Genomic DNA, 16,742 nt, shown 5'->3' with positions numbered 1-16,742 from the left:
TTTCGGATTTCATCGGATCCTCTGATACGAAGCAGTTGCTGTAAAAAATTGCGTCACCCGCGGCATTGTAATTCAAACAATCTACCAATGCATTGCAATTTTCATTTATTGGAGCTTAGGGTTCCAATCTACCATCGTCCTTTTCTTCATTTTGTTTGTTTTCTTTTTTATCCTTTAACACGCTAAACAGTGAACTTTTTTTTTTAGTTTTTATTTAAAATTTATAAAGTAATTTTTGTTAATTTAATATAAGAATAAAATTTATTATTATATAATAAATCAATAAATAAATAAAATTTTTATTATACAATAAGCTAATAAATAAATTTTATTGTTTATTAACAAAATTATAATTTGACATAAAATAATTTAATAATTTTTTTAAAATAATTTATTAATTTTATAAATATTAAATAATTTAAAATTTGTATTACATATAAGTTTTAGTTTAGTATTTTTGATTTTTTTATTACAATTTATTTAACTATTATTATTACTCTTTACATTCAAACATATATCTTATTACTAATTTTAATTTTACTATTATAATAACCGATTTTACTTTCAATGCTAAAATTTTAACTTATGAAACTGTTGAGTTTTTTCTTGGGATACGTTTATGTTGGAATTTACCTAGGGAAAGAAACAACTAAGAAAGAACTTTGTCTAGTGATGATACACTTCTAGATTTGATGAGAATGGAACTAAATGAAGGTTAAGTTGTTGAGCTTATCATCGGTTAAGAGGAGAAGGTCAAGAAGTGCCAAAATTAATAATGCGTTTTGATACTCAAGTTAGTTAGGTATCTGACAAAGGAAGAAAATCCATATAGAAAAATGAATAAAAAAATATTAAGTTAAAGAGAGTTTTGTGGGTGTGGTCATATTTATATTTTATATTTCATGGATGATAATATAATTAATTATATAAGTAAAATGAAAAATTTTTTGTACGCATGATTATGTTTCTCTTTTATATATCTCATAAATAATGACGTAATTAATTATTTAAATAAAATGAAGAGAGTTTTGTATACATAATCATGCTTCTTTTTTATGTATCTTATGAATGATAATTTGATTGATTGTATAAATAGTACGTAAATTTCTAAGACCATGTGTAAACCATGCATGAGTACCAATGACGTACCAAACGAAGTGGCAACCAAGGTGCAACATCAAGAAAGATGATTAAATGGGTTTTTGGAATATTATAGATCGTAGATAGGTTTCTTGAGACTGGCCGCAATAATCTTTTGTAATTTGCATTTTTCCTATATTGGGCGAAGAAAAAGTAAGAAACACTGAACGTTGTTTCTGGAAGAAATGTGAAGCAAGTTGTTCTGTTGCTCCAATGTGAATTTCCAAAACTGGATCAGTTAAAAACAAAGTTCTTTAGGAATAGCTCCAAACGCTTCTTCGCCGAAAAAAGAAAGGTGTGGATCTGTATTAAAAGGATTACATGCAAAGAGTTGAGAAGCCTCAGGAACCATTTTCCTCGAGCATGAAAGCCGGAGATCTGGACTACTTAAAATAGATTGCCAGAAACATGAGCAGTCAAATCAATTTATTCCATACATAAAGCAGCTGTTTTTGACCAACAGGCAAGGGGAGGAGTGAAACCAAGTTCCCCAACCAGCCTCAAAATCTGAGCAAGAAAGCATACACAAAAATAAAGCTTTCCATTCTGCGGTGCATAACTTGCATGAAAAAGGAAAATTCAAACGAAAATCAACGAAGGGGGCAAAAACACAAAAAACCCTAACTAATAACGCTTGCCCAGAATCACACCAATGATCACGGACACAAAGGCTACTCCCATGATGAACTTTAAGCTTGTCAAAGCAGAAGCCTCAGTGTGGGTAACTGATGAGGAAGAGGAGGCAGCTGCTTCTGACTTTCTCTTACTCTTACGTTTTGATGGTGCTGAAAAAGTTAATCCATCAATATCCCTGGATTTCACCTCTACGCCACCCTTCATTTCGGCTGCACTGCTATCACCCTGCAACGCATAATTCAGAGTAAGCAACTCTTAAATTTCAATAAAATGTAGCCAAAAAGATCTTGAATATAGTATCTTTTTGAGGACTAAAACTATCAAGGGGTGACCAATCTACATTTCTTGCTTTTCCCCACTAATCTATTAGCATAACAAGAAGATTTAAACAAAATAAACCTGATAAAGTTGGAAGATAAGCAGACCATTGGCCTTGTTTTTCAGTTGCAAAAAATTAACAATATAAGAATGTTTTAATATGACAGGATATTTTCGTCTTCCTGTTTCATTCATGGGAAGCACAAATCAGAGCAAGAAGAGAAGGGAAGTAAGGAAAGTGAGAGGGCTGAGGCTGGGAAAGGTAACTGCAGGATAGGTAGGAGACTTGGTTCTTTTGATTTTATCCTTCGTTGTAAAATATATTTATTCATAACCTCAAGAATGTCATACTTCCTAAATCTATTAAAACATGTTTGTCTCCTGTTCCCATAAGCTCCAAAGCTTTTCCGAGTGAAAACAATAAAAGATAGACTCCTCTCAGAAGCAAATACATCTAGTTATCAATATTTGTACCCTTTTATTTCATGGCTTCCTCTGCCCACTTGAGGAACCTTTTCTTACCTACTTCGAATATGTGAAGTGTAAGTGAAAGGATTGTAAGTGGAGATTAAACTATGAACTGACCTTCACTTTAGCTTCAGCCACTTGCAATTTATCCTTTAACTCTTTGACCTGCTTCTCGCGAAGTAATGCTTCTTTCCTTTTGGCGTCAAGCTCTTCAAGTGAATGCTTTAAAGCTGCTTCTCGTTCCAACTCTTTCTGAGAATCTGCCTCTTTCTGTTTGTTTTACATTTTTAACAAAGAATAACAACAAATGGTTACTTCCTATTCTTTAGTACTGATAATTTCAAACATGACAAGTATAAGAAATCTTTATTGAAATTTCATTATTAAGTTTGATATCAAAAAATATTTATCAGTTTAAACTTGATGTAATGGTAGGTGTCAGAACTTGTATCAATTATCAATTCATCCTACCAAAAAAGCATTGCAAAGATGCCTAATCTTTAATAAATATAGTGTCTAACCTGTTGAGCAATGGTTGTTTGAGCGAGGTCTAAATCTCTTTGAAGTTGAAGCACCTGTTCATTGATAACATCTCTATCACTGATTTTTTGTGCATGATCCTCTAATTTTGAAGTTAATTCAGCCACTCTTACAGAGGCAGCTGTCTTAACACTTTCAACCTACAAGCAATAAACCAAATAATCAGAACTGATCATTGGTATTTAATTTGGAAAAAGTAGACAGTCAGTTTCCTTCTTTATTAACAGAATATAATACCTCTTCTTTCAATTGAGTTTCAACTGTCACCAACTGTTCTTCAAGTTCTTTGACACGAATTTGCACCAAGGAACTCTCCGCAATCTCGACCTTGAGATTTCTAATCTCCAATTTTAGAGATTCCTCATTTTCTTTTTCATCTTTCAATTGCTCTTCTAGCTGTGATAGTAGAGACTGAAGTTCCATCTTTGTATTCTGATGTGTTTCATTGAGCAGGTTATTCTCTTCCATTAGTGAAGAAATCTGTAACATCAAAAAATATTTTTAAAGGAACTTATATTAGAAAATGGAAAATCATCACACTGTTGTTTATTAAGATACTTGTAAAATTTTCAACAAACCTGAGATTGCAATCTCTGTCCTTCAGAAGTAATCTGCTGTGTTAAATCTTCTATAGCCTTCTTTGAAGTGTGAAGTTGTTCAGATGTTTCATCTTTCTCTGTCAGGGCTGCAGCCAGTTTTCCCTCCAAATCACTAAGTTTTGACTCATAAGTGGCAAGTTCCTCAGTCAGCTTCAAATTCGCCTCAGCTAGTCCTCCACTCTCCTTTTCAAAGTGAGCTGACTTGGTTTGCAGTTCCTCAACAAAGCTTTCCAGCTGCTTTAATTTTTGAAGAGTCTCTTCCACCTCAACTTTTCGAGATACAGCAATTGTGGAAGCTTCATGAGCTTGTTTTTCATATGTTTTAATTTGGCCTTCAAGCACATTCAACTTTTCAATCAGGTCATTAGCTTCTAATTCCTTTTTAGTGTATTTCTCAACAGCTTCATGTAATCGTGCTTCTGCTTCAACAATTCGGGCTTCAGCTTCAGCTCTAAGTTCTGAGGCCCTTGTATGCTGATCAGATAATTCTCTAATTGTGTACAGATGAGAAGCAATCTCTTGAGCAGTTACTTCCTTCTCAGAAACAGCTGAATTAAGCAATTCTTGAAGTTCATCAACTCTGCTCTCGAGCTGAATGTTTGTCTGAACTACAATTTCATTCTCTGATGAAGACTGAAGAGCTTTATTTTCTACTTCCAGTATCTCTTTTCTCAGCTGTTCATTTGTGCTTTCTATCGAAGCCAGTTTCGTTAAACTCTGATCCAGTTCTTCTTTTAGAGCTGCAGACTCTCCAGCTGCTCGAGCAACCTGTTCTTCATATACCTTTATCTGATCTTCAAACAATTTAAGTTTCTCAAACAGAGATTTCGTCTCTGAATCCTTGTTGGTCAAGTTTTCCATCAGTTCTTGGAGCTTAAGCTCTGAATCCCTTGTTAGAGATTCATGTAATGACTCAAGCTCTGAGTTTCTTGCACTAGTTTGCTCTAATACTCTTACATGTTGCTCTAGTTGCTCTTCAGCAGATTTGAGCTTTTCCATTACCTCACTTTCTCTCAAACCAGCAGCCTTAAGATCATTTTCAATGCTTTCTAACTTCTGTTGTGTCAGATTTAAATCGCTCCTCAAGATTTCCACCAGATTTTCTGCTTCAGCAAGCTTTTCACTGGAGTATTGGGATGTCTCTTCTAACTTTTTCTTCTCATCTGTTGCTAAATTTAAGCACCCTGTCAATTCCTTTTCCTTCTCATTCGCTATTTGCAATGCAATATCAAGGCTGGATGTTCTAGCTTGGAATGCCTCAAGTTTGGATGCAAGTTCAGTTACCTTTTCAGAGTACCTAGTGGACTCAGCTTCTGCCTCCCCACACTTCTTTTCTAATTTACTTATCTGTTCTTCAAGTTCCTGAATCCTGTACTTCTCTGCTTCAAGCAACAACTCCAACTCATTGACCTTCTTGTCGGCACCCTCTAATTTGGAATGAGAGATCTGGAACAGATCCTCTAGCTCAAGGCTGCGCTGATGACTCATATTAGCTCGGTCCTCATGTTGAGCACTTTTCTCCACCGCAATCTTCAACTCCTGTGCAAGCTCTGAGTTTTGCATTGCTGACTGATCTAGTGTTGATTCTAGCTGCTTTACCTTCTCCTCATATTCCTGCATTTGATCGTTCAGTAGCTTCTTTTCTTCTTCAACTGCTCCCAGCTTGATGGTAAGTTCAGATATTTTCCCAGAGAATTCCTTCACTTCTTTCTCAGCTTCAAAGCCTTTTAGTTCTACCAAATTTAACTGTTGTTCAAGCTCCACATTCCTCTGCTCAGCTGCTATAAACCGTGCCTCAAGCTCCCTCAGTTTCACTTTTGCGTCTTCTGCTGCTTCATTTGAAGCCCGAAGCACATTCTCCAGCTCAATATTCTTTTGAGTAACAGTTGCTGCAATGGCTCCAGATTCACTACGGAGCGCCTCCAGAGATTTCAATTTCTTTTCAAGCTCCTCATTATTAGACAGAGCCTGAGACAAAAGAGAATCAGTTTTACAGAAATTCTCATCTGAAAGCTTCAATTTTTCTTCAAGTTCGCTGCACAACTCTTTCATCTGTGCTGCATTACTGTTGAGATCTGCCAAGGCTGTTTCTAGAGCTTCTTTTTCTTTTAGTACTTCACTTAATTCTTCCTGTACGATGGAGACCTGTTCTTGTTGGGCCTTCAACCCAGCTTCAACCAATTCCCTTGCTTTCACTTCCTCGTCCAGTTTCAGCTTCATATCTACCAACTCAGAAACCTTTGCTTGAAGATCTTCTTTAGTTGCAGTAAAAATATTCTCAAGAGTTGAGATATCTTCCTTCACCTTGGATTCTGAAGCCTTTTTCAGGTCCAACTCTTCAGTCAGTTCATTAATACGAGCTTCCTTTGAATTAAGTCTTTGCTCCAAATTCAGTACTAGTGATTTAGAAAGTGCCAACTCCTCCTGAGCTGCAGAAAGTTCAGCTATTCTGCTTTGAAGTGCTTCATTGACCTTCTGATTTTCAGCAACCTTCTCATACAGGCCCTTCACTTCTTCCTTCAGGGAGGCCATCCGATCTTCTTTTTCTTTTAGTACTTTACTTGATTCTTCCCGTACAATCGAGACCTGTTCTTGTTGGGCCTTCAGCCCAGCTTCAACCAATTCCCTTGCTTTCACTTCCTCGTCTAGTTTATGCTTGATAACTTCCAACTCAGAAACCTTTGCTTGAAGATCTTCTTTAGTTGCAGTAAAAATATTCTCAAGAGTTGAGATATCTTCCTTCACCTTGGATTCTGAAGCCTTTTTCAGGTCCAACTCTTCAGTCAGTTCATTAACAAGAGCTTCCTTTGAATTAAGTCTTTCCTCCAAATTCAGTACTAGTGATTTAGAAAGTGCTAACTCCTCCTGAGCTGCAGAAAGTTCAGCTATTCTGCTTTGAAGTGCTTCATTGACCTTCTGATTTTCAGCAACCTTCTCATACAGGCCCTTCACTTCTTCCTTCAGGGAGGCCATTCGATCTTCTTTTTCTTTTAGTACTTTACTTGATTCTTCCCGTACAATCGAGACCTGTTCTTGTTGGGCCTTCAGCCCAGCTTCAACCAATTCCCTTGCTTTCGCTTCCTCGTCTAGTTTATGCTTGATAACTTCCAACTCAGAAACCTTTGCTTGAAGATCTTCTTTAGTTGCAGTAAAAATATTCTCAAGAGTTGAGATATCTTCCTTCACCTTGGATTCTGAAGCCTTTTTCAGGTCCAACTCTTCAGTCAGTTCATTAACAAGAGCTTCCTTTGAATTAAGTCTTTCCTCCAAATTCAGTACTAGTGATTTAGAAAGTGCCAACTCCTCCTGAGCTGCAGAAAGTTCAGCTATTCTGCTTTGAAGTGCTTCATTGACCTTCTGATTTTCAGCAACCTTCTCATACAGGCCCTTCACTTCTTCCTTCAGGGAGGCCATCCGATCTTCTTTTTCTTTTAGTACTTTACTTGATTCTTCCCGTACAATCGAGACCTGTTCTTGTTGGGCCTTCAGCCCAGCTTCAACCAATTCCCTTGCTTTCACTTCCTCGTCTAGTTTATGCTTGATAACTTCCAACTCAGAAACCTTTGCTTGAAGATCTTCTTTAGTTGCAGTAAAAATATTCTCAAGAGTTGAGATATCTTCCTTCACCTTGGATTCTGAAGCCTTTTTCAGGTCCAACTCTTCAGTCAGTTCATTAATAAGAGCTCCTTTTGAATTTAGTCTTTTCTCCAAATTCAGTACTAGTGATTTAGAAAGTGCCAACTCCTCCCGAGCAGCAGAAAGTTCAGCTATTGTGCTTTGAAGTGCTTCATCGACCTTCTGACTTTCAGCAACCTTCTCATTCAGGCCCTTCACTTCTTCCTTCAGGGAGGCCATCTGATCTTCTTTTTCCTTTAGTACTTTACTTGATTCTTCCTGTACAATCGAGACCTGTTCTTGTTGGGCCTTCAGCCCAGCTTCAACCAATTCCCTTGCTTTCACTTCCTCGTCCAGTTTCAGCTTCATATCTTCCAACTCAGAAACCTTTGCTTGAAGATCTTCTTTAGTTGCAGTAAAAATATTCTCGAGAGTTGAGATATCTTCCTTCACCTTGGATTCTGAAGCCCTTTTTAGGTCCAACTCTTCAGTCAGTTCATTAATAAGAGCTTCTTTTGAATTAAGCCTTTGCTCCCAATCCAATACTAGTGATTTAGAAAGTGCCAACTCCTCCCGAGCAGCAGAAAGTTCAGCTATTGTGCTTTGAAGTACTTCATCGACCTTCTGATTTTCAGCAACCTTCTCATTCAGGCCCTTCACTTCTTCCTTCAGGGAGGCCATCTGATCTTCTTTTTCCTTTAGTACTTTACTTAATTCTTCCTGTACAATCGAGACCTGTTCTTGTTGGGCCTTCAGCCCAGCTTCAACCAATTCCCTTGCTTTCACTTGCTCGTCCAGTTTCAGCTTCATATCTTCCAACTCAGAAACCTTTGCTTGAAGATCTTCTTTAGTTGCAGTAAAAATATTCTCAAGAGTTGAGATATCTTCCTTCACCTTGGATTCTGAAGCCTTTTGCAGGTTCAACTCTTCAGTCAGTTCATTAATAAGAGCTTCTTTTGAATTAAGCCTTTGCTCCGAATCCAACACTAGTGACTTAGAAAGTGCCAACTCCTCTTGAGCAGCAGAAAGTTCAGCTACTGTGCTTCGAAGTGCTTCATCGAGCTTCTGATTTTCAGCAACCTTCTCATACAGGCCCTTGAGTTCTTCTTTCAGGGAGGCCATCTGATCTTCTTTATCTTTTAGTACTTTACTTAATTCTTCCTGTACAATCGAGAGTTGTTCTTGTTGGGCCTTCAGCCCAGCTTCAACCAATTCCCTTGCTTTCACTTCCTCGTCCAGTTTCAGCTTCATATCTTCCAACTCAGAAACCTTTGCTTGAAGATCTTCTTTAGTTGCAGTGAAAATATTCTCAAGAGTTGAGAAATCTTCCTTCACCTTGGATTCTGAAGCCCCTTTCAGGTCCAACTTTTCAGTCAGTCCATTAATAAGAGCTTCTTTTGAACTAAGTCTTAGCTCCAAATCCAACACTAGTGATTTAGAAAGTGCCAACTCCTCCCGAGCAGCAGAAAGTTCAGTTATTGTGCTTTGAAGTGCTTCATTGACCTTCTGATTTTCAGCAACGTTCTCATGCAGGCCCTTGACTTCTTCCTTCAGGGAGGCCATCTGATCTTCCATTTCTCTTGCACTAAGTTTTGCAGTTTCAAGCAATCTCTCAAACTCCAGAGCCCTCTGTGCCTCAGACTCAGCATGTGAACCACTTTTTTTGTGCAGTTCTTCAAACTTCCGTGCCTCTTCTGCAGAACTGTGCAGATCCTTTTCCAACTCTTGCATCCTCTTTCTTGAGTTTTCAATCTCAATGTTGAGACCATCAAATGCTTCCTTTAGTTCAGTGAGTTCCTTCTGTTTTGCCTCTTGAGTTTGCAGAGCCTCTTGCATATGGGTTAGCTGTAAATTGTATCTCTGCTCAGCTTCAATGATCTGCTCTTGCAATTTCTTGTGATTGAGATCAAGTTCATCATACTTCTTTCCCCCTTCATCCAACTTCTCCTTTGCAAGCAAAACTTCGTCCTTCAATCTGCTATTTTCTGATTCAGAGTGCTTTAATGCTCCAGTCACTTTTTCCAATTCAAGCTCGAGTTCTTTCAACTTTTCTTGGGCTTCAAGCAGTTCTCTACTTGAATTGCTTAAGCTTCTTTCCATGAAGGTTGATTCATTATCCCGCACGGATGTGGGATTAGCCACATTAGAACCATCCTTCACATCTAATGCTTCCTTTTCTACTTTAATGAACTCCCCATCCAAGGTGGTTTCTTCTTCTTCTTCTACTTTCTTTCCTTCCTTTTCTACTTGCGGCAAGTCTCCATTTGAGGCCTGTAAATGCATCATGCCATCAACATTAAAAACAATTTATAAACCTCAAACACTAAAGAGTATATTAAAGTTTATTACAACAGAATTTGAGTAAAAAATTCAAGTACTCCTAATTTTGTGAAGTAGTGTAAAAGTTCAACTAAGAAACTAAATTGCTATCAGTCAAATGGGAAATAAATTAGCATGGGGATTCAACAGAGAATGAACTGAACTATTTATGGAAATACACAGGAAAAGTGAAGAGAATTTAAAGAAAGATAAATCCTCACTTATTTGGAAAATCCTTGTAAAGCTTGGAATAAATGAACCAGAAATCACTATTTCAAAGTTAGTATGCAAGGGAAATGAGTTGAAATAACTTAAAAGGTCAACAAGTTATATTTGCAAATAAAAGACCAACTGATAAAAATTGCAGAAAATAGAGATATGCTATTTACCTTAACAGGCTTGGCAACAGTTTCAGTGTCCCCAACAGCTTCCTTCACTGGGATTTCAGTACTTACTACTACTAGGTTCTCCCCTTCCATGTTTAAATTAATGCTGCTCTTAACACTTGTTCACCTGTGATTGTTGAAGTTCACAGTTCAGAATTAAATGAAACAAAAGAGAAAACATGTACTCATTAAAAATGAGTTACTGTGACATGGTACTCAGTTTAGATAAAATTATACTAGCAACAAAGATAGTTCTAATCCATTCCACAGAAGAATAAGGAACAAATAAACAGTTCCAGAATCTAGTCTTCTCAGAAATTATATCCTTTGATGTTGAAGGCAGTAACAGCATGTCCCTTACAATTTACAACACATCATAACATCTTATATGCATATGCACTCAAACATTTCGCTCAACGATAGGTGCATGTATCTCTTGCTTAAAGAGGCAAGTTTCATTTTTTTTTTCAAATAAAAAGTATTAATAGCAGCAATTAACCCATTTTTTCTATGAGGAGGTATTCTTATAGAATACACAACGAGGTATTCCTAAATATTGAAAGTTCATTTGCTTAACTTCTTTTTAAGCCTCCTCTTTGTGAACCAATATGAATATCCAATGTTTGCAAATTCCAAAGTTTGCAGTAATTATTAACTTGAGAGGAAAAACAGCTTAACATCCAATTCTTGATTTATGCATAAAATTGGGAAAAAGGTTTATCAATTTCGTAAAATAAATTATGCTAGAATTCTAAGCAGCGGACACTTGCTGTAAGACGAGGCAGTATTGCAGTGGACTCTGAATTAATAACAGAAATTGGCGTGGGCTAGATTAGGAATCAAATGTATTTGTATTTCAAAGACAGATATAAGCCAAGTTAATTTTATTTCTTTTCTAGTGCTTTATTTGGATGGGCAGTCAGAGGGAAGGGTCCAATAATAAAACAACATTTCGATCCAGTAAGAACTCCTCTCATCACCCATAAGGAAGCATAAAAGAATCATGTTAATTGAAATGAGTTGCCAATGCCGTGAGCAAGATGGCTATGGCTATGTGCCGGTTAATTACCTACTTAAAAACTACAAAATTTTATCCTTTTCTCTTTATTGCCTGTCTTATAAAAATATACTACGTTTCCAAATTTTTTATTATATCTATTATATTTAGAAATATATTGTGATTTTGCTTTATTGTATCCAATTGCACCTTTCCAACCCATAACCACATGATTGTAAATCACCAAAAATGGACCTCCCGATCAATCATGCGAGATCAATAACTTGTGGAACCCTCACTAAGTTTCCATTTCTGAAATTGAGTCATTCGTACATCACACGCATATATCGTAAGAAAAAAAAAATAAAGAAAAAATTGAAGCAAAAATTTCAAACAAAACGAAAATACCTAAAAAAGGAAAATGATAAAAAAAAAAAAGAAAAAGATAGGAGGCATGGGGAGGGGGTCCCATCAAAGTAGGCACCCCATCACTTTAGCTTAATTTTTGTTCTATAGCATACATAAACTGGTCAAGTTTTTTCTTTTTATAAATTTTGATCAACTCGTGACAGCTAAATTTCTAATTCAAAGAATTAAGGCCCCTCACTACCGCCTTTGTTTTCATCTTTCCAACTTTTTTTATAGTAAATCTTAATTACCATCACTTCCTATTATAATTACGTAAAAGGACAAATGCTTAAAGAGAATTGCTTTATTAATATGCATAGTTTAGTTAAATTATTTCATGTAATCATTTTAAAAAATATATTTAATGAATATAAGTTAAACCTGATATTTATAATTTTTTTTATCTAATATATGATTTGAAATTTTGATAAAAATATATATAAATTTAATAAAAATTAAAAAAATATTTTTCAATTTAACATGTTACACTATACTTTTTATATTTTATATATATTTAACACAAAAATAAATACGATAAATTTCAAGAGTTATCAATTTTACATATTGTGACCTTTTTATAAAAAAAAAACGTTTTATTAAATCAAATCTTACAATATTAAAAACAGTAATCATCCCTTAGATTCGACGTTTACTCTCTTTCACTCCATAGTATTAAAATCTAGACCGATAATGAGATAACTTGGTCAGAAAAATTAGTAAATATATGCGATAATTTATCAAAAATATTAGTAAAATTCACCCCCATTTTATGTTTATATTTTTGCAACCTGTCAAATATTGTTTGCAAATAGCCAATTTTATTAATTACTAATAATATTATTTTTATTAAATTAAAATTAGGAAGGAATTCTGTACGGTATAGGTTCCTTTGAGATCTAAAAGACTTTTAAACCAATTAAAGACTACCTATCACCCCACACTAGAAAATGAGGAAAAAAAAAAAAAGTTAGAACAGTGTACAATTTTGAAAGAATTCTATTCTATAAATATAAATATTAGTTTGCTGAGAAAATTAATTGATTAATTTAATTTCCTGCAACAAACAAAAAGAATGATCAAAGGAAGGAATTGGCGATATGATCAAGAGGATCATCTTGTGATGATCAAAATCAACAGTCCAAACAAGTGATAAAAGAGTTGCTATTTTCTTCCACTCTCTAGAGAGAAAGTGGAAAATCATCCATAAAAGAATACAATCTAAGCTATATCTGATCATGATGATCATTGATGAGTTTCTATATCAGTTAGTTCGTCAAAAGCAAATGAAAACCATCAACAGAACAAGAAACTTAGTATCAGCCGATCTTAAAGAAGAAAAAATAAAACAAGCACAAAATAAAAAAATATATAATAGAAACAGATCGAAGACTACAGGAATATTAGCAGAGAATATCTAAAATTATTCACATGCAACACAGGTGATGATAGATTGAAAAGAGATGAAAGGAGATTCTTGCCTGATTAAAAAAGTTAGGTTGATTTGCTTTGGTTTTGGCTTCGCTTACTATTTGTTTAATGGTTGGGAAGCTAAGCAGAAAAAATGGTGAAATCTTGAGAAATGGGAAACAGAAGGGTGAAAGAGTGAAGAATGATGGTGGTGATGAAAAAAATGAGAAAGACAGAGAGAATCTTTAGTATATAAGCAAAGGGAGTAGGAGTGGGCCTCACTTTAACAGTCAAAACCAGATCAACTGGGTCGGAACGCTCCCAATTTTGCTTTGTCCCTAATACTTTTGCCCACTGATTTCTCCTAAACTACATTCATACCAATGTCTTTTTTTTTAATTTTATTTTTTTTCAATTTACTAAATTTACCATTATTTTTTATTTCGGCTTTTTTTTTTTTCTAATTTATGGGCTTATCGCCCTTTTTCTGATAAATTATGCGTTTAGCCGTTTATCATATGAATATCATATAATTCATGAATAAATTAAGTAATTAATTTTAAAATCAAATCAATAATTTACATTTCATATAAAATATAAATATTTAACATAAAAGTGGTCGAATAAATAGTATTTTCTTATCAAATCGTTCATCAGTTTTTTAGTTACAAATTTATGAATATATTTTTTTTATGAATAATCAATTTCTCTGGCACACTTTAACATTTTTCTTTTCTTCAATACGTTACAATGTGCAGGATTATTAGTATTATTTAAAGTTTATTTTCCCATAGATTGCCCTAAAACAACAGGCGAAATATTTGGAAAGTAAAAAGACTAATTTAGAAAGAATATCTTGATTTTACCTGAGTAAGTATCAGATTTTGTAGATCTAACAAATCTAATTACATAACCTTATATATTTAAGCTGAGAATCCATAACAACCTTATATAAAGGTATAATCGTTTGAATTCAAGTCGATATAATATTAAATTTAAACTCGAATTCGACTTTAAATTTGAGACTCAAAATTTATTTGAACTTAATCAAATTTTATTTTTTTAATTCGAATTCGACTCGAGATAAAAATTGAACTACTCAAACTCACTTGGTTATGTTCAATTAATATGTAAAAATAAACTCAATATAAATAATAGATAAAAATTTAATTATTTGTACTCGAATTTAAACTCAAATTCGATATATTTTATCAATTAAAGTAATTAAAATATATTAAAATATAAAAATTCGATTAAACTCACGAGTTACTCGAGTTGAATATAAAAATGTTAGAATTCGATTGATTAATAAATCGAATTACTTGAGTTCGAACTCGACTTAATAATAATCGAATCGAATTCAAATTTTATTTGAATCGAATTCAAGTAATTTACAAATATTAATATATCATTTACATCTCTAATCTTATCATTGGTTAATGCACGGTGTAAGTGACACATTTAGAATTTTTGTACCCATTTATAATATATATATATATATATAATTAATGATAGATTTATTAATTTTATTAAGAAAAAGTCTAAAGAAAATTTTGAGGATGTCTTAAAAATTTTCTTTTTCAACTTTTTGTTTTCTAAATTTTAAGAGTGTTCATGAATAGACTACTTTTGCTACTAAATCCGCTATTACTCAATCAAGCATTTTTAAAAAATATATATTTTCCATGCCCAACAAAGCATGCATTTAATAATATATTTTGCAGTGCAAAATATTTGGTCATTTAGGTTGTTAGAAGAACGTAGGATTAAATAGAATAAAAATATATTAACTTTTAATCAAAGACATAATCTCATTAATTACTCAAAAGAATATATATATATATATATTTATATTTATATTTATATTTATATTTATATTTATATTTATATGTTTTGTGGATGTACATGTACTCGATCATCTCAAAGTATTTCAAGCATGAATTATTACTTTCTTTATTTCTTAAATATTGTTCTAATATGACCTTTTAGTAATCAATTTTTTAATTTTGATTTGATTTGATTTTAGATATATTATTAATTAAAGTATGAAAAAATATTTTTCAAAATTTTTGAGTGAAACAGTTTTTAAATATATTTTTATAAAAATTAATTTAATAAAATATTTAAAATAACAATGATCAAAATTAAAAATTTTAATTATAAAAAATAAATATTATTTATGAGACAAAATAAGTATTTATTTCTATATATGTATAATATAGTTCAAATTTCAACCATAAAGCTCTACTTCAAAAAACTTATAAAAAAACATACATGCAATTAAAAAGCATAATACCTTGTAAGCAACAGTCGCACTAACTTTACGAAATGAGGTTTTATAATGATTATATATGGCTTTGGCTCCCTCGTTACTTCCATCAATATTTCATTTTTCATTTTTAAAGGATATCGAAATTTGAGATAGAAAAAAAAAAACAAATGTTAAATTTTAAAATTTTTAAATATTAATTAAATTAAGATTTGAATTTTTTTAATTAATATTTATTTAATACAACAATTATTAGCTTTTATACATATATATATATATATGTATATCCTATCTGTCAATATAGATAACCATTTATTGATTTAAAAAATGTTTCTCCAATATAGAAGCATTTGTTTCTAGCATATTTCTTACTTCATAATGGCTACTAATTAATGAAATTTAAGTGTTCTAATTACAAATGTGTTGCTAATTAATAACTGCTAATAGACTATTTAGCTTTTTAGTGATAAAAATCAGGGAGCATGTGCAACACTTTTTGTAGGGGGCGTTAGGTGAGTATAAGGGCTCACATTCTTGGGATCTATTACCTATCTATCTATTTATATAATTAATTTTAATAATTTTTATTAAAATTCATATATTTCTTAAGGGTGGAAAGTGGCACTCATTTATTTTATTTATTTATTATTTATTAAATTAATAAAAAAGATGAAGCTTACTTAATACCAAAAATTTTTGTCCTGTTTATCGTTTTCTTTTTTTTTTTCAAAAATTTTAATTAATATTTTTAAAAATTATTTTTACTTAAGATTCACTTATATTAAGAGTTTGTAATGTGTTTGATTTTTTTTTTTTTAGCTAGTGCGTATGGCAAAACAATTAGAATCCAATAAGATTTTAACCCTTCCAATTTGATATAAATATTTTTGTGAAAAATTGATATTAAATCAATTCAAGTTCAGTTTTTATAAAAATTGAAAACAAATTAAAAGTGAATTTATGATACTCTATCTAGAGATAGCAACGGGTCGGATCGAAGTGAGTTTTTACTTATCATGAACCCGACTCGACTTTAAACATACAAAACTTGAATCCGACTTGACCTGATAATTTTTTAAATTATTTTTATATTCGAACTTAAAATTAATAAAATATTATTTTAAATATAAATATAAAATTAAATATATATAAAATATATATAAATAATTATAAAATTAAATAAATAATTATAAAAATTATTTATATATATATATCAGGTCGGGTAGGATTGAGTTTGCCTAAAATCTGACCCCGATTTTTTTTATATCACCTGATCGGATCCGATATTCAATTTTAAAAAAAAAATCGACTCTAAAAGATCAAACCGAATCGACGTCGATTTCAAATTTTTTTACCTTCTTTAACTCTATCCAAATCACCTTATGATATATATATATAATATTTTATTATCTATTTAATTATATATATATATATTCATTGAGTTTTTTGAAAACTTAATATTAAGTCGATGTTACACACAAAAAAATAAAATAAAGCAATTTTATTTTTTATAAAATATATTTCGTCAGAAGATCAATTTATGCATGTGTTACTCTCATTTAGATTTTTTTTTTGTCTTTTGTCTTTTTTTATTTATTTAAATGACATAAAAATTTTTAAAAAATCGATGAATAGAATTG

At 32.4% G+C, this 16,742-nt stretch overlaps 1 protein-coding gene across 1 annotated transcript; it reads right to left on the bottom strand.

Moving 5' to 3' along the window:
• Positions 1-1,549: 1,549 nt before the first annotated feature.
• Positions 1,550-13,049, bottom strand: LOC111314579 (uncharacterized). Its single transcript, XM_022916065.2, has 7 exons — positions 12,905-13,049; positions 10,025-10,148; positions 3,681-9,587; positions 3,340-3,582; positions 3,084-3,242; positions 2,680-2,832; positions 1,550-2,001 (listed from the first exon to the last, which is right to left on the bottom strand). The coding sequence occupies exons 2-7, from the start codon at positions 10,112-10,114 to the stop codon at positions 1,765-1,767; spliced, it is 6,789 nt and encodes a 2,262-aa protein (XP_022771800.2). The 5' UTR covers positions 10,115-10,148; positions 12,905-13,049; the 3' UTR covers positions 1,550-1,764.
• Positions 13,050-16,742: the final 3,693 nt, after the last annotated feature.

This window comes from Durio zibethinus, chromosome 23, assembly GCF_047325235.1.
Source record: "Durio zibethinus cultivar Kanyao isolate XHJ-2024 chromosome 23, ASM4732523v1, whole genome shotgun sequence".
NCBI classification, from domain to species: domain Eukaryota; kingdom Viridiplantae; phylum Streptophyta; class Magnoliopsida; order Malvales; family Malvaceae; genus Durio; species Durio zibethinus.
The sequence above is the reverse complement of the archived record's forward strand: the minus strand, read 5'-3'. Positions and strand labels throughout refer to the sequence as shown.